The sequence below is a fragment of the Triturus cristatus genome, chromosome 1_2, assembly GCF_964204655.1.
Source record: "Triturus cristatus chromosome 1_2, aTriCri1.1, whole genome shotgun sequence".
NCBI classification, from domain to species: domain Eukaryota; kingdom Metazoa; phylum Chordata; class Amphibia; order Caudata; family Salamandridae; genus Triturus; species Triturus cristatus.
In genome coordinates, this window is record NC_140580.1 from 589,056,257 (window position 1) to 589,079,132 (window position 22,876).

Consider the following 22,876-nt stretch of genomic DNA (forward strand, 5'->3'; position numbering starts at 1 on the left):
GGGGCAGTATGCTCCTTCACACCCCAGTGGGGTATGAGAGGCAGCCTCGGAGGACTGTGTTGCAGGTAACCCCATTGCCCCATTTATTCTTGTGGGAAGGACGTCCTGCAGGTTGTGTTAAAGCTAGAGCCTGGACTGAATGTAAGACTAGTATCCAGGCACTTTAAACAGGTCATGCCTTTTCAATTATGCTTTGCAGGAATGGCATGCTTGGCAGTACCCTATGATTTATTTTGGATTAAGATTGCTTACCGGTTCCTATGTCTCTCTTCACCACCACGGGCTGTGTATCCAGTTTATCCAGCCTCTCACTCCCTTTTTGATTCGCAAAAAGAGAATGAACTGCTTCTGCAGCACTTAAATGCTTTATAAGTAAACAAACAGGTGTAGCTTGATCCAAATGGCTGCAACCGGCTGGTCCTTGGCGGCAACTAGATCTGCCAGCAGGAGCATTCAATAGCCCAATCCTGAGATTTGGAAATCAAGCTCTAGAGCTTCCACTTCCACCAGAAGCCGCCATCTTAGAAGGCTCTTGCTTGGGGACCAGCGAAGGCGTGCAGACGCACATCCCGACACGCAGCTATGTGCCTTCCTTTCTCACACACACTACCTCGGCACCTAAACACAGGCTCTACACGTGCAACAGCGGCCTGGATAGTCCACACCCACCAAAACATCTCCACTAGTACAGAAAACGCTCCTGTCAATAATTAAAGACAGACAGGGCCTGATAGGGAGCGCAGCTGACATATTTATGGGGTATGAAACATGAAATGCAGAGGACTATGCAGTAGCAGACTATGCAGTGCACAAACTACTGATTATGTGTCAACAGATTGGTATTTAATTTGTCCCTCCAAAGCTGTTAGAAAAGTAAACAAACTATTTAAATAAAGACTTGCAAGCTGTTACTTGTCAACACGCCAGCTTCCCACATGTTCTCGGCACTGCTTTACGTGTCATGCGATATAGTCCATAGAAAGCACAACAAAGGTTGCTTTTATTTTGGGTGGGTACCAGTTAGATTCAATGTTGGATTACTGCACAGGGCGTGCTACACAACAGCTCAACTAGCAGAATAAGTACATTCAAGCTGGGGTTGTTCTACATAGTTCCACCATCCTGCTGGTGGAGGGGGTAAGTGGGAAACTCACCTTAAAAATATGGGATGGCTTCATTAAGGTGGACTTTAAGGTGCCTGGTACTTACTAACAAATTGGGCTAAACTCATTGATTTCCATATGCAAATGGGTGAAAAATCTTTATAGCAATAAAATGCATGATCAACAACCAATCATAGGGTTGGAGAAGAGGACTTCCTAGTCTGGCCTGTGCAGAGCCTAGGCCTTACTGCGATGGCTGCAGGTCACAGGCACAGTGCACGCCTAGAAATGTACGCATAGCTCCAACAGTGAATGTACACTTTTCTACGCAAGAGTTGCGCATTCCCAAATTTATCATTTCCACATTCTGCTTAACATGAATAAAGTTGTCCATTTGCATGCTTGGAAGTGTGCAGTTGAAAATATTCGTGCAGTTATGAAAAGCAAAAAGTGTCACATCTGTATCTAATATAGGGAAGGCAATCGATATATAGTGACTGAGAAGCCCAGAGCGGTGCAGGAGGGAATCCCTAAATTTAGAAAACAACATTAATCCACGAAAGCATCTTGTAACTATGATACTGTTATAATATTACACGGAGTTCTGTTTCCGGTCGATGCTTCTTATGCTTTACCACGTTTCATACTTCTGTAAAACAAGAACAATTAAAACAACGACTGCCGAATCTTGCCACATCGGTAAAACTTTGTAAGAAATCTTGCCAGGCAGAAATGGCATATACAGTGCACCAAACCTTCTTGACAATTTATGTAAAATCCGTTTTTGGAAGTAGGCTCTCTTCCTACGATAAGTCCCAAAAACCTATCTGACAATTATGCAAAACAGCAGTAGGACTGCCAAAGTATTAAATGCTTTAGCACAAAGGGTACGCGTTTTTTGAAACGAGGAGTACTTCCAGAAACTATCGAATTACTTGTAAGTTGGCTTGCTGAATCTTGTACAACATGTGCCTCGTCTATTCACGTTTTTTTTTAAAGTCTTCAGCACAGATATGATCTTTGAATGCCAATGTACTGCAGTTAAAAGGCTTTCGATAAACATTATCAGGCCATTTCTCACAGGCGGGACTCATTCAGTGTTTCTCGCCTCCGATGTCAACATTAGACGAGGATATTGACAAGCTGCCAATAAAAGATCATCAAACCACGTGACAAAATCAGCATTCAACGAAGACAGCCTGGATCTCATTACTGAATTGCAATAGCCAAATCCAGATAGGGCGCATCTGCTCTTCCATCCACTCACCTTGCTCTTTTGTGAGAAGTTCCTTCGCTTCATTAGTCTTTTCTTTAGCTTCCAGGACCTCATGTTCATTCCCTTTCCTCTCCTCGGCTGCCTGGGCTCACCTTGTTGTGCAGCCTCCTTTGTTAAAGGCCCAGTCCGGCGCGCGGGCAGGGCCTACCTGGGAACCAGACAACCACAGCGGCGGGAACACCCGTCTGCGCTAATGAGGTCTGAACAAGTTACGAGCTGCAATATGTGCATTTCACTGGGCGTCACCTCGATTCAGAACCGGCTGTTTGTTTAATGTGAGTGAGGCTGAGGGCAGGTGAACGCGCGTGCCTGGCCCAGTGATTAACGCTCTGCCAAGGCACGGCCAGGTACACACCTCTCACATGCATTTTTAGTTTCACTTCCATCTCAGAGAAATACTTCTGCAACCATGTACAATCACATTCATACGTCATATGCACATATATCACACTGTTTGCGGCCTGATCGCATGCTAACTTGTAGCATGCACTTTCATGTTAAAATTTAAATATTGTCTAGCGTATAAAGTTTCAAAACAGAAATAATCAGGTCACGTGAAAACTGGAAAACTAAAGACAACTCAGACCATTTGGGCTCAATACATTTGCATGGGCGGTCTCTCTCGAAGAAGGTTTAATCCCACCCCTTCTAGAGAAAGCCAGGACCCAGCCCAACCTGAAAAACATTACACCCATTCCGGAAACTGCAGTGCAGGAAGTGGACTTCAAATCGACACAGCAAAAATGGCAAACAATTTTGCAATTTTAGGTAATTCACGCAGTAAGCACCATGAATAATCAAGATTTTAGCTTGTGCATCTGTACCCGGGTAGTTTGGAGAACTAGGATAATACTTCAGTACTATCTCAACAAAACAGCCAAAAATGCTAAATCAAGACCTGCTGAATACAGGTTTTAAAAACACTCTATGCCTAAACTTTAAAAAAAAATCAGGGCATCAAAGAAGCTTTTCCACTGCATGGTATAAGATTCCTATACGCATTCTCATGTAGGTTTTTTTGCCACACTCCAGTTGCCATTCAGACTAGACCTGGCAGAAGCAGCCCTTTAATTAGTCCATTCGCAAAACAGACTGTGGTTGGAATGAAAAATACTTTCCCAACCCAAGTTGGCAATTTTCAAAGTCACCTAATGATTTCTTTGAGGCCACAAGGTCCAAATTACTCTCCCTCTTTAACCAAACTTGCTTTTTTGTAAGGTGCTTAATCAGGGAAAATTTACCACAGCCTGTGCTTAATTTGTAAACAAACGTAAGTGCAGGGGTCCTTGTCAGGAGGCCACTGCAGCTTGCACCACCCATTGCCTTTGCCAGCACTGCCAGTGACTGTACCAACACAACTATTAATCATCACGTTCCTACAAGTGTGACAATCCAAACTATTCCAGGCCCCAAAAGCTATAAGAATAGCTTGTACAGCAAATAGGAGCAATTTTTAAAGGTATATTTAATTAGAAACAACTGCTGTGCTGATCTCTAAATCAGACAAACAGTGCCACCATGTGGCAGACTGTCATAAGTGCCAGTGTTGACAATTAAGTGCCAGTGCCTAGCACCGGAAACCACCGGCTTAAATTAAGTACTGACAGAGCTCTTATACACCCAACAAGAAACAACCCTGTATTTTCTGGGGAGGACTTTCCTGCCCTGGTGGTAAACACATGAGCTAGAATATTTAAAGATCAAGGGGGCCTTGAGGCAGCTTTGTGAAATGGAATCAACATTCAAGACTACATGCTTGACAATGGACAAGCCTCAATGTCCTTTTGTGGTTTCTTGGGCAACACAGAATACATTTCAAAATTATGAGCTACATAGAATTGTCAAATAGATACCCAGAAAAGAATCCAACCAGTGGAAAAGTCATTCACAAAAGCCTGTCATTTTATGTATTCTTTCTACCTCTTATCACTCAGGCGGCCCATTTCTAGGCCAAGTGAAGCCTGTACAAAACACTGTTAATCTGACATTTCTTATCAAACATTTTACGAGAAACAGCGTAATTCTTGCCACTCTGAGCCCTTGGATCGCTCTTTTTTTACATAAAGTTTGTGAAGGTTCCAAAAACTAAGCAATCTACTTCTTTCTAGTTCTTCAGTGCCATACTCTTTTAGAGAAGAGATCCAGACAAGGATTAGAGCCATCATAGAAGAGCTTGTGCTTCTCATGTGTTATGATTGAACTCCCTCCAAAAAGAAGTAATATAGAAATGACTGAACCACAGTGATACAGTCAACTGGTCTGAAGGCGCGCTTAGGCAGTTATCCATAGGGCTCCTGCAATGTGACCACTCTCACCCTTTGTTTGGATTTATGTAGAATTAATCCTTGAACCTCTTTTTGCCTCATTTTCAGCTGTCATTACAGCTGAGCGCCATTCATCATCACAAACAGTGCCTGGATACCCTTGTGGGTGATTAGCTGCACTTCATAAATCCTGCTTGATTGATTGATTAATTAGAGTCCTCCTTGTGCATTGCACCTCCACTTTAAAGTGAATCGAGCCATCCCACACCTTGATTTCAGTAAGCTGTAACCCAGAAACCACACATATGTTACCTCCATCATTTTAAACTATTACACCATAACTCCCAAATTGTGGACAGAACAAAGCTGTTTGTCTGTTTACACAGGCACTACAATCATCGCTATCTATTGTATGCCCTTCCAGGGTACAGAGACATCCATTCTGGATTAAGTAGCATGTCTTGATGATCGTAGTACTCAGACAAATAGATAAAAAGAACATTAAAAATGCACATATAGCCAGATGCTCAGTTCTACCCATGACAACTGGTCCCTTGTCCATGCTAATCTCCAACGAGGAAAATGATACACAACATAGTTGTCAATCAGTTGTCAGCTCCAAGAAGCCAGAATGTTTCAGACAGATCAGCCTTACAAAAAACGACTACCATAATATAACACATACAAGTGGGACAAACGTGCACTCACTATACAAATGCCACACTCGCATGATGTTGTGTGAAAATTGAAAATGCCTTCATAAAGAATGCAATTTTCACCACTGTGGGCTTCTTTTGTTGATGCATCGCTCCTTGCCGGATTGTCAAAAAGCAGATGTTCTCAACTGGATACAGACAGAGCTCATGGGCACCAGCGACATCTCAAGAAGCTAGGAGTACAAAGACTTTCCTAGACCCCAGTGTTTAAAGGTCAGTCCCAGCTATGGAGCATCAGGTACATGGTCAACCTGGCGGAGAGTTTTTCCTGAGCACCATATCCGTGCACTCTTCTAGCTTACTCCCTTTGCGCACAGTGGGACTCTTACACATAAGATTGTCTACTCTACCTTTCACTTGGTTGCCAGGCTTACAAAAACTAAAATGAGGAGGGCTACGCCTGGCTCCAGGCCGCTGTCAACTACGGTCAATATTTAGAGTTAGATCATGCATCACAAAAGTGGCAGATTTCTCGCTAACCGTATTACAAGTGAATTACAGCCTATGGCACGTGTAATATTGCAGATGATGGATTATTCCACCCGCCAAACTCTAAATAAGGCCCAACTAGTGATGATATTTTTAGTGATTTAATTTTATTAAATTTTCTGCTTCTGTGATGCTCAGTGTTGAGCTTGCTTGCAGGGAGTAGGAAATCCCCCTGGCGGAGTGAGGGAGGGGAGATGGGGGTTGATGAAGGACAACTGGGAGAGGGGGGGGGGTGAGCAACACATAAAACATTTGAAGAAAAAGAGGAAAAAAAGAACTCAGCTGCCGCCCAACGCTCTTCTGCTCCATGTACTCACCAGCGCAGGCTCTGTGTCCCCTGCAGCCAATCCTGCTGCTGCTCTCATGCTTGAGAGAATCGTCAGGATTGGTGTGAGCGCCATGAATTTGCACTCCCAGTGACACTGGGCGTCTGAGCTTGCTGTCTGCAACCCAGCAACGCATCTGGGGTTGGAGACAGCTCAGTGCGCATGTGGGTTTAGCCGGTCTTAGATGGCCGGCCAAACCCACATGCACAATGAGTGCAGTGCCTGCCACTCCCTTTCATGACTGCACTGCCTCCGCGATCGCCCCACCCCCAAAACTCACCGGTTCTTAGTAGAGCCTCAAAAATAAAACTATAATAAACCCAGTTTATTATGGTTTTATTTTACAAGTTTTGAGGCTGGCAGGGGGTGCTACGCTCCCCGTCATAGCATAGCTACCACTGCCCTGAGAGCCTGCGGAAACACTTTGGTAGTGCGGTTGATGAAATCTACAATGCCTATTTTATAGTTTCACAGTTCTTTTATTTGCACTTAACCAACAAACTTCTAGGGGCTTTTAAACAAGTGTGGCAGTGTGAAAGCAAGTGTCAACTTTTTCAATTGTGGGCTTAGCAATGCAATTTCAGGATAAACTCTTTGCAAAAAGGATCACGAGGTGGATGCTTTTGTAGTATGGGTTTTTTCGAATAAAGAGAAAATTTAGAAAATGATTTAAAGCCACGTTAAATTTACATGACTATCTTGCACGGATAAATTCGAGCAAGATCCCTAAACGATAGAGCTCCACAGAAACTTTCAAAGGGTTACTTATGGTGTTTGGCAAAATAAGCAAAGTTAAAATATGTGCAAAGCTGTGTGGGCACAGAGGGAATTTCATACCTCAGCTATGCTCAATGTAAAGAAAGCAGGCGATTATATCTGGAGCACAAAAGCTCAGCTTGTGCTCTGTATTTAGAGGGCAGTAACCCTGGGCCGTCAGATAGCTGAGGTCTGAATATGAGAACCATATTGGGGTGGCATGTGGGGGGCAGCGCTGCAGTTTGGTGCTCCTGCATCTTTGGAAACTAAGGAAGGCACAGGAGTTAATCTATTAGCATGATGTGGCAATACTCAAACGAAGGAAAGGTTTACAGAAAACAGTTGTTCATGATGGAATGGAGGAAGGTGGGCCTTCACGGTTACGAAGAACCATTTTTTAAGCGGCATGCAGTCCGCCATCTTTTTTTTTTTTAATGCCTGTGCAGCGGAGGTTGTCAAGAAGTGGACTGGCCTATGGAGAAAGTGGGAGAGCTCGCTAGGCGGTACAATAACAAAGTTGAACGGGGTCTATCGAAGACCCCATGTCTTGCAGAGGCACTTACCTGCGGGATAAGTCTTCCAAGTCTGGTCTCTGATGCTCAGTGTTCCCCTAAGGTCCTTTGTCCAGCTTCAGGGTGTCACTCACATTGCCGCCATGGGACGCAAATCCGAGATCAAAGAGGGATACAGCAGATCACCAAGCACCCAGCAAGCAGTCACTCAGGATATTAAACTTTGGGCAAGAATATGTATCTTAGTGATATATTTGTAGTGTGCCCCTAGTGAAAGGCGGCACAATGCAGTGCAGGATGAATAAGAACCGTCTCACAAGGGATCGCTCTCGGCTATCAAGAAATTATTGAAGCACCGTAAGGGATGAAAAGTGTGATGAATAACAAGAGTAATCTCCCTGGGTGAGAGTTAGGGTTACACTAGTGTGTATTTGCTAATATTATATTATCATTTGCAAACATTGTTATTCAACGACTTAAGTAAGGTACATTTTGCTTTTTGTTAACGTGAGTAGGTGGTCGCTTGAGGCAGACATCAACCAACATTTATTAATACGCTATCCTGGACAATACGTTATTGACTCTTAAAACTATTTATACGTTGGTTAGCAAAGATGTAAAAGTTCTTTTTATGTCACTTTCAGTGAAGTAATCGGGTGGGTTAAAGGGCGCCTGGTGTCACTCTGCTGCCTATGTGATGTGAGTGCCACTGTACACGACAACCGACAAAGATTGACTTGTTCAGCGTTGCACAAATAGATTTAATTTAGTTCCAGCATGTTGATTGAGTGCACTAGGACAATAAATGCAGGGATGTACAATCATGACAATTAGAAGTAGCATGACGCCCTGGTGAAGAGCCATTTATTTTTAACCCTGCTGCAGAAACGTGTTTTAGGTTTGGTCTATATCTTGAAAGGGAAAACAAGCAGCTTGTCATAACTCATGCAGCATTGCTTGCCAGCTTGCGTTTTGATCTTCCTTGGCTTCCGTTGTGCCCCGGGCAAGGGAGTGGGCATGCTTAAATGCTTGCGGTCCCTTTTATGCAACAAGAGACCACAGAGCAGTGGAGAAATGTGGCACAGACCAGAGGTGTGATGGATAGGTCTACGGGGCACCCTCGTGGAGTTTAGCTCATAGATAATGTTTTTAAAGTTGAAGGAGCTCATTTCACAGAAAACACAAAGTGAATGTACAATTCATAGTGAATGGCGACAAGAGAGGCATAACGTGGCACCGGGTTTCGCTTAAACAAACGAGTATTAGTAACCGTAACACAGCTTTTATTATTAGGGTGCTCCTGAGACCTAGGTTACCGTTTGTGTTCCTTTCTACAGTTGTGTGTGTTGTGTGACTGTCGAGAAAAGTTCAGGTTGTTATTAAAGGATGCCCCGGCAACAATATCATAACCTTAATAGGGAAATAATAATATCTTTAGCTCAGTGCTACACTAACATACATTTTCCTACAGCACACTGATTCCAGGATTCAAGTCTGTACTTCAGTGATCCTTGTATCAAACACCATGCTAAGATGGCTGCTGTCTAGTGTTCACGTACAGGGAAGTCAATGTGACGAGCCACAACCTGCACACCTGAAAGTGGGTATCCTCAATGTTTTTTAGGTCGAGCCTGGGCAGCGCATGTGCTGCTCTGCGAGCCATGCTGTATTGCAGTATGTACTTGAACTCCCGCCCATATTTGTCATTGGCTTGTTTCATTGTCCTTCGTAAATCCTGGCTTCTGATACGTTATTAGGCTTGTTACACGGTACGTCTTCTTTAGTCTGTAAGCACCATTTTCTTGAATGAGTTTCACTTACTGCAGGAGGGAGGAGGGTCAAGCATTTGGAATGCAATAGGTCTCGCATTTGTGAGAGTTTCAGCTATTGGCACTGTAAATGACAATGCCTTTCATTTATGTTTTAAAAACCAAAACTGAAATAAGAGGCATTGTCATTTACAATGCTAATAGCTCAAACTTGTGTAAATGTGAGACCTATTGCATTGCAGATGCCGGTTTAGTAGAAGCCTGCCAGGCAGCACAGCTATCTGGTTGCGAAAGACTTATTGGGGACATGTTGACAGCTGACCGGGAAAGCAACTCCGCCCACTGCTTCAGTTGTTTTTTTGTTTTGTTGCTCTTATTTGCTTGCTTTCTATTCAATGGTTTGGTTTGTTTGAGCCCATCCATGTAGCCTTTGTTCCCCTTGTGGACCATAGCTTGCTAACCACCTCTCTGACTGATTCCTTTCATCCTTCCACAAGGGTCTACTTTTCAATAATGTTTTTTTCTTTATTTAAAAGCACTTCATGAGAGTGCATGCATTTACCCCATTCTCTGCGTTTGCCCACTTATCCCAGTACATTTCTTTTCATAACATTATGAAAATTCTATTTTACAGATCTTTGTCCATCGAGCCACTCTCACGTATGCTTACACTTTTATACTGCTTCGAACCTTTGAGCCATTCTCCCGTACACTTTAACTACATGTCACACTCTCTATTGTTCATTTGCTTCCACCTCCTCCGTCTCTTCCTGGCCTTCATGCGGATTCCTCCCAAGAACCCCTGTGTTGCTTTGCTGACCCTCCATTCTGCTTCCCCACTCCAGTTACTTCCTCGCCCTCCAAGGTTCAAACCTACATGTTGCTTGCCCCACCCACTAGGTTCCTTTTTTTTTTTTTTTTTAATCAACCCAACTCGGACTGGTAAGCAAAAAGATAAAAACTCATAATTTTGAACGCATGTGCTTTCTTGGTGTGCGCACGTACAAAATCACGCAGCCGACAGCGTACGCTATTATTTTTCCTGTATATTAGCCATGTTGTAAAGCATTTAGGAGGGAGTGCCGCTGGGGTAAAACCACTGGCAAAGCCAATAGGTCCCTAAGGCCGATGTATGCTTCTATTTATTAAGATTTGCTTCATAGGGGTGTCATTTCCTCTGGAGGTGTTGGTGATTGAACGCTCTGGATTCACATTGAGCTAACCGGTCGTAGGCGAAGAAAAACGACTGCTTCTCTACAGGCACCCAAACTCCCTAGACCTGCAGCCTCACAGTGCGCCTCTCAGCAGGACGGGGTTAACTACCTAACAGCAGGGAGCACTGAGCTTGTGCCCCATCTAACTTGAGCTTTGGACAAGGGAGAAAATGACGATTTATTTGCAGGGGGTCCGAGTATGCGAATAGCCAGCTGGACAGAAAGTTCGGGCTTCCTACTGCCCATTCCCTCTTAAAGATCATGTTATTTTCCACCCAATGGAACCACAACATGGAGACCTGAGAAAAATCTTTTACAGCTGCTCAGAATATGGAAACCAGAACAAGATCTCTCACAGTGACTAGTTTTGACCAAAAGTCAATCCTGCAAGATGCTAAACCCAAGTTATCTTCAGCATAGTACCCAGAGCTCAGAATAATCCCAGCTTGAAAGGAAGGCAGTTCATTTTTGCAGTTACAATGAAGCACGGAACTAAGCTTTTAGGGCACAATGTGCCACCCGCACGTGAAATGTTCCCAATGCCTTCAGGTAACAACGGACTGCATGATATAAGACTGTGTCTGTATGCATTCGTACTGCTTTGCGGGTCATTAAACTACTACAATTGTTATCGCCTTGATAGCTGTTGTGTCTATTTTCTCTCTCGTGACTAGATCTTTGTTATTTTCCTGGATTTAGGATTCCAATTAAAGACCAGAAATCATACTGTGCTCATTTTACACAAGGGTGGTTCAATTACTATTTGGTGGCATTGAATATTTGGTGGTATTGCACCCCAGACTTAATGTAACCATCTTGTAAGGTCTCCTCTTTTTCACAGAGCATGTTGCCGAAGTATGAATTTACAATAACACAGTGATTACAAGAAGACTTTTTGAGATGATACACAGCAGTTGCTTATGTGCTAAGCAATAGCAAAAATAGGCCAAACATTGTTTCACAGAACATCAAGCTTTAATGTGACCATATGTCTTGGGGACTAAATCATCCTGGATTACAACAATACGCTGCTTGATCACCCCACAACGCGAGCCACAGAAGTCTTAGATCTCAACTTCATGTGGTCTCTTTGGCTTCCAAGGGAAAGCGAGCAAATGGCAGCCTTGCAATGTGTGCAGACGCATATGTGGTTGGCGCTTCATGAGAAGCCTCAGCCCAAGGGAAGACGCACCAGATTCTGCACGATTCTGTAAACTGTAGAGAAGGCCTCACCAGACCACAGAAAGAAGCGCCTCAGCCCTTCATGTGGTGAAGGAGGCTCCTGGCCAGAATCCAGGCCTGCTCCTGCATTACGTCTGGTTAGGACAACGGACCACGTACCCTGACCATCACACGAGGCTGGGTGTACCCACTGCACTGCTGAGGCACACAGGATTTATGGAACGTCTCTTTCGGAGTTACAGTGCTTTATGCCTATTTTACTCTTTTTTTATTAAACATAATCAGCGCCTTCAGCCGCAGAGTGCTGATGGACAACAGCAGGTGCAGCAACATCGCTGTCCTTAAATTTGTAAATGGCAAAAAAGTACACCCGTTTGTGTAACCATATACGCTGCTTACGGATTCCAAGTAACATAAGCTATAAAGATTGGCTTGGAAGTTTTATTCTCGACGACGCAGGCATGTGCCACATCCCTTGCCACAAAATATAAAACTAGAGACCAGTCTGTACGCAGGACGGTCACCTAATCAGTGGAGAGAGGCTCACTGGAATGGTTTTCTCTTTGTTTAAAATGAACCGCTTAACAACTTGTTAATACTAATTTAGTACCGAGAGACACTAAGTACAACAGGGCGTGATGGCTGCCTGACATTTCTCGGCGGACCGCCACTGGGTCAGTTATGTTTATTAATTTCAGGAATGGTTTGCATGAACTTGTTTATTGGAAACCCCCTGGTCCAGTACATCAGCAGACCGCCTGGAATCCGGAAGGCAAGCCGTCACCTGCTCAGTGTCCACAGATCAGCTGTCTGTGGCACTGAGAGATCTCCCATAAGTCCCTGCGGGGTAGCATTGGATGGCACGAGGACAAGCTAAGGAATCCAGGGCGCGCACTGATCTCGCGCTCATGTCCGCAATAGGGCTTTGGGGAGGGAGGTGGGGGGGGGGGGGGGGGGCGGGGCGGCAGCTGGAGCCCAGTTCGGCTTGTTGGGCTGCCCTGGGCTAATTTTGGGCTGGTTGGGCTGACGGTTGGGCTACTTTTGGTCTGGAGGCCATATAACCGGCCATGTCGTGTCACCAGCCACCATTTTGGTGGTTGTGACACGACAGCCGGCCTGGGGGCATGGCGGTGCAAATTTGTCAAATTTGGGGACATAGAGCAAAGTTCCGTAGCGACTTTGTAGATTGCGTGTGTTTGTTACTGGTGGTGATCGGATGGCGGGTTTACAGGATCCCCAGGTCGTGGGGGCGCTTCCGCTGCTGGAAGACGCGGGCCGCATGGACATGCTGCGGCCCGACGTCAAAATGCGGCCCCCTAGGAGGGCGGCGGCGGTTATGGCTTGTGAGCCTCCGCGCGCACGAAAACGGGTGAGTGCGGAGGCAGGGGGGCGCGGCCGCACTGCTCACGCGGCCGCGCCGGGGAAGCGCGTTCGGGGTGGGGGGCGAGGCCCGGCGCCGCGGCCGGCACTGAGGTTCCGGGGGGGGGGGGGGGGGGCCGAAGGAGCATGCAGGTGGGCGGGGCCGCCCCAAGGCCAAAACAGTTGGTGAGAAGCGTTGAGCGCTGGGCGGCCCACCACCGCGAAGGTTGACAGCGGGTGGGCCTCCCCAGTATTGATAGATGTGAGCAGGAAGGGGAGGAGGCAGGGGGGTCTAGCGGCAGGCAGGAGCAGTCGGGGAGGTGGGCGCGGGGGCCCTCGCACAGTTCGCCAGGGGGGCCGCAAGTGGGGGTGGGGGGGTAGGGTGAGAGAGAAGGGGGACAACACGGAGGCGAAGGGCTCACCTGGCCGATCCAAGGGGGGAGTGGAGTGGAGGGGGGCAGAGAGCGGTCCCAGAGGGGGCGCGTGGGGGGGCCGAAGCAACTATTAGAGGCGGGGGGATGGCTAGACAGGGTGCCGGAGGGCCTGCGTGCTCGGTGGTCGGACGCAGGGGGTTGGAGGCAGCCGTGGGGGGAGGTGTGAGGGGAGAGGGGTGAGGGGGCCAGAGGAGGGGCGAGGGCCGGTGGGGAGGTGCGGCGGGTATTGGAGTCTTTGGGGTGGAGCGATGGGGAGGGGGGGGAAGGGGGCTTGTGGGTCGCTTGGGGCGGGGGAGCCAGGAGCGGGCGGGCCACTCCATCGCGGCGGGGGAGCATTCCTTCAGTGCATCGGGGGCAGGCTGGGAGTGGGGGTTCCCACGGGGGGGGCGGGAGGGTCTGGGGAGAGGCGGTGCGGGTAGCAGGATTAACCCCGGCATGTCGGACTCCACTTTTATTTTGGCAGGACAGTGTGGCGAGGTGCTCGGGAGAGTTTCATGCGGCTCCAACCCACCGAGAGGATGGGCTGGCTCTGCTTTTTGCGGGCGGCCGCGCTCTCACGAGGGACCCGACGGTAGCGGCATCCAGGAAGAGGGAAGACTTGGTCCCGGTGGCTTCACCCCGATGGGTCGATGCGGCCGCTGGGGGGACGGGGTCACGGGTCCGATTACAAGGACCAGGACAACGAGCAGCAGCACGCAGGGCAGCGGAGAGATAGTGTAGATTTGGGGGACTTGCTACGCACGTGCAGGGAGCGGGCAGGCTTGAGCAGGCTGGAGCCCGCAGAGGGCGGCCCATGGCCAGGCCGGTTAGATAGGGGCCGCGCAGGGGTATCAGGGCTGGAGTCCGAAGAGGATGGCCCGTTACTGCTGGACTAAGATGAAGAAAGTTCATAAGAGGGGGAAATTGTAGAGCAAGGGCAGGCAGGGGGGGGGCTGCGACTAACAATGTACCTAGTATTTTACAGAGCGGTTTGGTTCGGTTGGAAAAAGCGGACAGCGTGATGGCCCCTCCTGCACGACTGGTTAGGCGGCGGGATCCGGTGCGGACACCGACCTTGACGCCAGGTAAGGCGCACACAGGGGAGTGCGATTGCGCAAAGGGACCTATGTGAAGGACACTGGGGTGGGGCCAGAGTCGGGGAGTATGGACAACACGAGTGGGGGGGATGCGGCGCTGGCGGTGGAAGGGTCTGCCGGGTCGGAGGGGGGGAGGGAAGGAGGAAGGGGGGACGCCCAAACAAGGTTAGAAAAGCCATGACATCCCCGTAAAGAAGTTGCCATACATGGGCATCACGAAACCCTTGGGGGCCCATTTGAAGCTGGCGACCAAAGAGAAAATCTGGAAGGGCGAGTACGTGGATATTCTGAAGCTCCTTCATAGGGAGCTGACGGCAAAGGAGGGCTCCAAGGAAGAGGAGCTGGAGCTGGCCAAGAGGCCGAGGGTGCCGATGAATAGCGAGAACTGGTCGGGGGGGTTTTTGATTTTCGCTAGTGTGTTCTGCGAGAAATATCCTGACAGGTCCGTCGCACTGTTCAAGTACATGGACGTGATCAGGCGAGCGCAGGTAACATACGGGGGGATACGCCTGGTCCCATTACGACGAGGAGTTCAGGGCGCGGCTGGCATGGCATCCAGAGGCGAAGTGGGGGGAGATTGACGTGGACCTCTACCAGCAGACCATTGGGGGGGCCAAATTCGGGAGGACAATTTACACGGCGAGTGGCCTTCCGCTAGCGCCACGCCCCTTTCCGAACCGCCCCACCCGTAGGGGGATGGGGCAGGCAGGAGCCACTGCGGGGGGGGGTCAGTGGGCGTGTGCTGGGATTTTAACAAAGGTAACTGCGCCCGCCAATATTGCAAGTTCAGGCACGAATGCTCCAAATGCGCAGGGCATCAGCCCGTGGTGCAATGCTGGGGGGGGGCATGGACAGCAGTCCGGCAGGCGGGACAGCAGCCGGGGGGTAGAGGGGGCAGGGGAGGACAGGGACATCCTGGCAAAGGCTCTTACTCCAATTAGGCTGGACCAGCTCAACACAATGTTGGCATTGTACCCTCGGACGGAGGATGCGGGACTGCTGCAGCGGGGTTTTCGGGAGGGTTTCCGCCTGGGGTACGGGGGTCCGCGGGCTGCCAGGTGCGCCGAGAATTTGAAATCAGCCAAGACTCATGGCACAGTGGTGCGGGAAAAATTGGACAAAGAAGTACGGAAAGGGCGTATAGCGGGCCCATTTCAGGATATCCCTATGCGGGACCTGATCATCTCTCCCGTTGGGGTGGTTCCGAAGGAGGAGCCCGGCCAATACCGGCTGATACAGCATTTGACCTGGCCGGAGGGAGCGTCGGTGAATGATTTTATTGCACCGAGCTTTCCTCCGTGTCTTACTCTTCCGTGGATGTGGCGCGGAGGTTGGTCGCGACGGTGGGGACGGGGGCCCTCATGGCAAAATGCGACATCAAGTCGGCATTTCGGTTGCTCCCGGTACACCCGGAGGATTATCACTTGTTGGGTATACAGTTTGATGGGTCCATTTTCGTGGACAAAGCATTTCCCATGGGGTGTTCCATATCCCGTGCCCTGTTTGAGCATTTCAGTACCTTCCTGCAGTGGTTTTTTTCGTGGCACACAGGCAAAGAGATGGTGACGCACTACCTGGATGACTTTTTCTTGGTGGGACTGCCCGGTTCGGCGGACTGCCAGAAGCAGCTGGACAGTTTTACAGAGCTCACGGGCTACCTGGGTGTGCCCCTAGCGCCAGAGAAAACGCAGGGACCCAGCACGGTGCTGTCATTTCTGGATATCGAATTGGATTCGGTGGCCATGGAAGCCCGTTTGCCCGCAGACAAAAAGGGGCGCATGCTGCTGTTGATTGACACATTGCTGGCGAAAAGGAAGGTGACGCTACGAGAGATACAGGTCCTACTGGGGAACTTGAATTTCGCGTGCCGAGTGGTGCGGGCAGGGCGGGCTTTCTGCAGGCGGCTCGGCATGTCATTGTCGGGGTTGTCGCTGCCGCATCACCATCTGCGCTTGTCGGCAGGCATGAAGGCGGATTTGCGCATGTGGAGTACATTTTTGGAACACTTTAATGGTATTCCAATGACCCCGCGGAAGACTGGGACGTTACCATCTCTTCGGATGCGGCGGGGGCGGGCGGTTTTGCGATGTACTGGCAAGGGAAGTGGTGCGCAGAGGAACACTGGAAGAGCGGGGGGAGGAGCATAGCATTCCTGGAACTTTTCCCGTTGGTGGTGGCGGTGGTGGTGTGGGCGCGGACGTTGGCGCACAAGAGGGTGATTTTCAAGGTGGACAATATGTCGGTGGTGCAGGTCGTGAACAGGCAATCGGCCAGGGACACACAGGTTCTCAAGTTGTTGAGGGTGTTTGTGCTGCGCTGTTTGGAAAATGATATACTGTTTCAAGCCAGACACGTGCCGGGGGTGGACAATGACATTGTGGATGCTTTGTCTCGTTCACAGTGGTAGAGGTTCCATGGTCTAGCCACGGAGGCGGACGAATACAAGACACAGGTGCCAGCAGGGATGTGGTCGGTAGGAGAGAAAGGGTTGTGCAACTGGTAAGAGCGTCGGTGGCCACATCAACCTGGAGGGCTTACGAGCAGGCGTGGCAGGAGTTCTTGGCGAGTGGTGCGACGCGGCATGCCAGCCCCTGGGGAAGGGATGAACAGGTGGTACAATTCCTCCTGGCAATGATGAACGGGGGCCTATCCAAAGTGACGATGGCAGGCAAGCTGTCGGCCATAGCTTTCATGGGAAAATTGTGGTGGGGGTACGCACCGTCAGCCGGCGAGCTGGGCGCGCGTTTAATGGAAGGCTGGGCATGGGAAAGGGGTAGCGGATCCCAGCTGTGCGGGTCCATCACTTTGGGCTTGCTCATCCGCTGTACACGGCTCCTGCCGCAGGTTTGCCGCAACCGCGAAGAAATAGTGCTCTTTTCCACGTTGATGTCGTGGATGTATTTCGGGCCTTTCCGGGTTTTGGAGCTCTTGGATGCACAGGGGGCGCGTGGGCTTCAGTGGGGGGCAGTGGATCTGCAGTCCAGGGAGGTGGCAGTTCGCCTGGAGCGCTCAAAGACGGACCAACGGGGTGCAGGGATGTGGGTGGTGATGGGGCCGGTAGGGGAACAGGAGGTTTGCCCTGCGGCCTGGGGTAGGATTTTGGCAGCCGGGGTGGGCCAGCTGACTGGGGAGGTTTTTCGTAGAGAGGAGGGGAGCAAGGTGACGGCGGCTCAACTCATCTGGGTTTTGAGGCTCACCCTGCAAGGTCTTGGCGAGGATCCCAGGCAGTTTGGGACCCATTTGTTCTGCATAGGTGCGGCAACAGACGCAGCGAAACAGGGGAGGGGGAGGGAAGAGCTGATGCGCCTGGGGCGATGGAAATCAGACTGTTATAGGACATACATCAGGATGCGGGGCTCCGGGGGAGGACAGGCCTGATGTTCCTTCCTCGTTATCACATATGTGTCTTTTCAGGTGCGGTGTCGGGGCCGGCATCGGAGGGATTGTCCATTCTCATCATCGGGCATTTGTTTTTTAAAAGAGCAGAGCGTTACGAATGGGGCAAGAATCACAGTTTGAATTTGGAGTTGGATCCTAGTTTGTTTCAGTGTTACTGGCAGGGAAAAGGGGGCATGAGATGGCACGAGTTGTTGCCGGCGTTGAACAGGTCGATTAGAGGCGGGATTTGCCCGGATGTTTTGGTTATCCACTTGGGGGAGAACGACCTGGTGACCTGTAAGGGTTTAGCTTTGCTGAAGCAAATGAAGAGGGATCTTTTGGAAATTCGGCAGCAGTGGGCGTGTTGCCATGTAGTCTGGTCCAAGTTTATTCCCAGGAGGTATTGGAGGGGGGTGGAGCGACCAGCGGCCATAGATAGGGCGCAGAGGAAAATTAACAGAGATATGAGAAGTTTTTACAGCAAGGAGGGTTTTGAGAGGATAGAACATCCAGAGTTGCATTATGCGGCGGTCTACTTCTTTAGGGAAGACGGGGTCCATCTGTCCCGCTATGGTATGGAGTTATACATAGTGCAGGTGAAGGAGGTTTTGGACAGGGCGTTAGGCATCTGCAGATACCCGAAACGTCAGGAGTCCTAAGGGGGGTGGGGGGGGGTCAGAAAAGCCTAGACTTTCCTGAGTGGAGGTTTTTTCCTGGGTAATGGGGGGTACAGCGGTTTGCAGTTACTATTTATTGGTTGGGAAGGTCACTCTGGGAGCATGTAGGAAGGGGAAAGAGCATAGGGAGTGTACTTAGTTAGGTGAAGACAGGTTTAAATGTTGCAAGTTTGGGGGTTTATAAATGTTTTGGAGGGGGAACAATTTTAGGGGAGGGGGGAGGGAGGTAAGGTAGGAGGATAATATTTAGTGAGGCTTAGTTTTGTACGGCGCAGGCCAAGGAATATTGATGTGAAGTGCACCTGTTTTCAATAAAGCAGCCTTTTCCACACCAACAAGCTAGTCTGTGATTTGTGCTGCACCCATCTCGACCCAAATACCAAAAACACACACCTGCGCACGCACATCACCAGGCATACACCGCATCAGCAATCCCCGTTCTTTGACTAAGCATATGGTTAACCTGCTGCGGAGCTCACTAGCCATATATTACAATATACTCTTGAATACATGCTAAAGTTTCGGAATACAACACAAAGGCCCTCATTAAGCGGACTGGTGATTGGAGCTGTATTTAAAGCACCCAATAGAATCAGGTGTTACTTACCTACCACACATATTGGAATTTAACGGTAAGCTCCTAATAAGGGCCTAAAATGTAGCCCAGGCTCTCAATTGATTTTTTGTGTTTTTTTTTTAACTTTTATTTTTATTTTTGAACAATCTCAGCATACATTGTAACAGGACGTCATAAATGCTGGTTGCACAATGTCGTATTGGTACATTCCAGTATAGCCAGCTATAAAGTAGGGATATACATTATATCAATCCAACATTGGGGACCATGTCCCAGTACAACTAGTAGCCCCAAGGCATCCTTAAAAACAAGCATTGGCATAGCCAATAGGTCTCGCCTTTGGGACCTTATAAGTGTTTAGCCATGCAACAGTTGCATCACTAAATACTTATAAAGGTCCCAAAAGCGAGACCTATTGGCTATGCCAAGTGGCCATGGGGCCACGAAAGTGAAAGTATTCACGGTAAAAGCGGCGCGCGCGCCCGCACACATGCACTGTAGCTCTAGGCTGGCCTGGGAGCACTTTTTGGAGCCCTCTCAATAAGTCTCGCCAGACCAGCGCATGCGCTGTGTCAGGCGAGACCTAATAAATACCAGGATAATGATATAGGGGTCCACAGGTATGGTGAGATGTAAGAGCACGATGCATTAACGAAAAAATTGAACCAGAAGATGTCAAGAAAGAAAATGAGCACGAAAGTCAAAAAAAGAATAATTCCAATAACCAACACCAACTAACGATAGAAGCAGCAGCTCACCAGCGAATCGTCATTCCCCCCCCCCCTTAACAGCTGTCCATGGGGGAAAAGGGAGGAGGAACAGGGAACAAAGGAGTCAGGTCACCGCTTCACAAGCGGGGGCAGAGCCGGGCCAGGGCCAGGGCAGCCGGCGGATGGCCAGGATGACGTCAAGCCAAGCCCCATGAGAGCTGCCTTGCTGTAAATGTTAAGCGTTAAACGCACTAACAGTAAGTGAAACTATCAGAAAGTAGAGTCTCTTCCTGACCTGTATTTAAACATGTCGTCCTTAATGATCTCTGAGAAGTGGCGAGGTAAAGTCTTAAAATATGCATTTAAGCTAATCTGTAATTTACTAGCACTGTTCCAAACAACCAGACCTCAGAACAATTAGCAGTTTATTTAAACAAGCATTGGTAATGCAACGGTTTCGACTATGTAATGAATAAAGAGCTGTTTTCATCAATCATCGTCAGGGAGAAGTAAAGAGCTCCCTGACAACACGGGAGTGGAGAAGATGTGGCGCAGTGACCAGAGATGCTGACTCGAGAGCTGGGGATCCCGGTTTGAGTCTCGGCGGCGCTGTGCAACATCTTGTGATTCCATGTAAATCACTTAATCTCTCTGGGTGATAAATTGTTATATAAATATGCTGCAATAGTAAAAGGCTAAACTTTATGAAAATATAGTTTCATCAAAGTGGTTGTTGACAGTATTTTGGCAGCAAGAAACTGATAAGAGAAGCAGACGTGGAGCAAGCATTGGTAAACGAAGGAAAATATGCTACAGCCAATAGAAATGGAGGAAAGATAATGAATGAGAAACCAGGAAACAGAGGAGGCGGGATGTAAGTCCCTTTTAAGTTTATAATAAAAAGCAATAGATTTCTCAAGCACAGCACAAGCACTGTGGCAAGCGAAACCTAAAAAGGAATCGATCAAAGAATCTTATCCCCATAGTAGATACAGGCAACCTCAGTGGCAAAAGACACTACTAAGGGTTTTTGAAGCATGAATATTTCCCCTGTCAAAGTGGATTCAAGGTAGAGATGAGACAGTCCAAGTTTCGTAGCTAAAACATTCAAGAAACTATTACTAAAACCGCAAACGGGGGAATTTTTTATGGTGTAGTGGATTATGTAATGAAACACAGCTTTGGTTCATACTGGCATGGTCCTATCTAATAAATGTGAAAATGTGATTGGTTGTTAGGGGGTAAAAAACAAGCAGAAGAGATTAATTGGACTTGCTTATGTTCCACTGATGCTCAGTAGCACTCCACAAAAAATAGCAATAAACAATCTAAAAAATCTTGGGATAAGACAGGTAGGGTTAAGTTGAGATCACATAAGAAACAACTAGTCTGCAAAATATCTCAGAAGTAACAGGGTCAGTCCTGCTTAGGCCTTCATTACAAGTGGCTTCTTAATTCTGACGAGGCCTTATTGTCTTGATTACTTTTTCCATGGCCTGGCAAGGGAGCAATGCCCACTTATAGGTAAAACTGGTATCTATAAAACTGACTGTTTAAAAGCACAGACCAGTATTTAGGTTTAAGTAAAGTTACCCGAGACATTATGCATATATGAAGAAAAGTTATGCATTTGAGGAACATAAACTCAAGAGTATTAACCCTGAGGGTTAGCGTAATGGGCTAGCGTTATTGGCTTTCTGTCAAATCAGACTTTGGTTATTTTGTTTAGGGCTACGGTCTACCATGCATGGACAGAGAATTCACTACATGTATGTAGCTGGGTTTTACCTCAGTAGCCTTTCTGCTGTTTATAAGGTTAATTTTTGGCAGATGTCTAACATGTTAGCCTTTCTATTAATAGGTCCACAGGTATCATGACAGCATGGGCACTTGTCACGTTTGTCCTGTTGTACCTATATGAAAGGCTGCCCAGGCATCTAATCCACTAGTCTTTCTTCCTTTTCTACAGCGGAAGGCATGTGCATGATAACTGAGTAGGACAGATGTCCAGGGAAGGACAGAACACTCCCTCCTGCTCTTAATTATGGTGCAAAAGTTACATGTTGGATAAGACCAACGAGCCTATACACACCATAATTGAAGATCTATCTTGATAAGGGCATAATTGATCACTTCACAAAAGCTCTTCCCCTCTACTTGGACTCTACTTCACATAAGCACCTACTTTAGGACACATGAAGGTCAAAAGTCATGGTTCTTGGGTTGTGCTTTGGTGTTCATCGTTACTGTCCTATCAAAGCTATTTTAGAAAAATTACAGATGCATCAGTGTAAAAATAAAGATGTTTTATGGTGATCCACAGTGACAAGTTGGGCGAGCGTCAACTGCACAATGCAATATCACTACAACGGCAACTCCCACAGAATGCAGATGGAACAGCAATATGCATGGACTACACACACATTGTAGTATGCTCCTCCTGCACACACATCATATCAGGCACATCAGTGTGGCCCTTAAAAGGAATACAGCTCATCCCAGGGAATGAAGAGACTCAAAAATTCCAATATTTCAACCCTGTACTATTTTACATCTCACAAAACAGAAAGAATCCTCGGGTCTAAAAGAGAGAAACGCGAAGGCTGAAAATGAAGGCGTCCCTTTAAAGGGTGGTTTCCCTCACCCACCAAAGGTTGCATGCTTTATCATTGGCGAACCTCTTCACACCATGAAGCCTAGTCATGGTGCGGGCTACAACCCTCTAGCTAGAAATGAGGAGCTCGGGGATGTTTTAAAGTCAGAGGGGTATTACTAAAACCCAACGCGAGCTTTCAGGATGTGGTCATTGACGCAGTGCAAGTAAAACTAGCTACATGGTTTACCAAATATCTTTATTCTGGCTACCATGTGCTAAGATTAAAAACAAAAAGTACGACGGAAGCCATTTGATCCAGTTGTGCTATATTTGGATCGACATGATTTAACCAATGACTTTGAGAGTGTTGCGGCTTTCATCAGGATCAAAAAAGTGCTACTGCTGAAATAAGTGAAGAACACAAGCAATTGTGAAAATTAAATGGTGCAAAACTCTGGTACG

General features: G+C 48.0%; 1 protein-coding gene across 6 annotated transcripts in view; it reads right to left on the bottom strand.

Annotated features, from left to right (window-relative positions):
- SH3PXD2A (SH3 and PX domains 2A) overlaps positions 1-22,876 on the bottom strand; it is an 822,832-nt gene that overhangs the window by 663,415 nt on the left and 136,541 nt on the right. Inside the window, exon 1 of one of the 6 annotated variants that reach the window (XM_085606771.1) lies at positions 2,371-2,651. The exons of 4 other annotated variants lie outside the window; for them this stretch is intronic. In XM_085606771.1, the coding sequence (XP_085462897.1) occupies positions 2,371-2,439 (69 nt within the window). In that variant the 5' untranslated portion in view covers positions 2,440-2,651. Of the gene's footprint in view, positions 1-2,370; positions 2,652-22,876 lie in introns of those variants that run through there. One more of the 6 variants, XM_085606753.1, reaches the window with a different exon arrangement.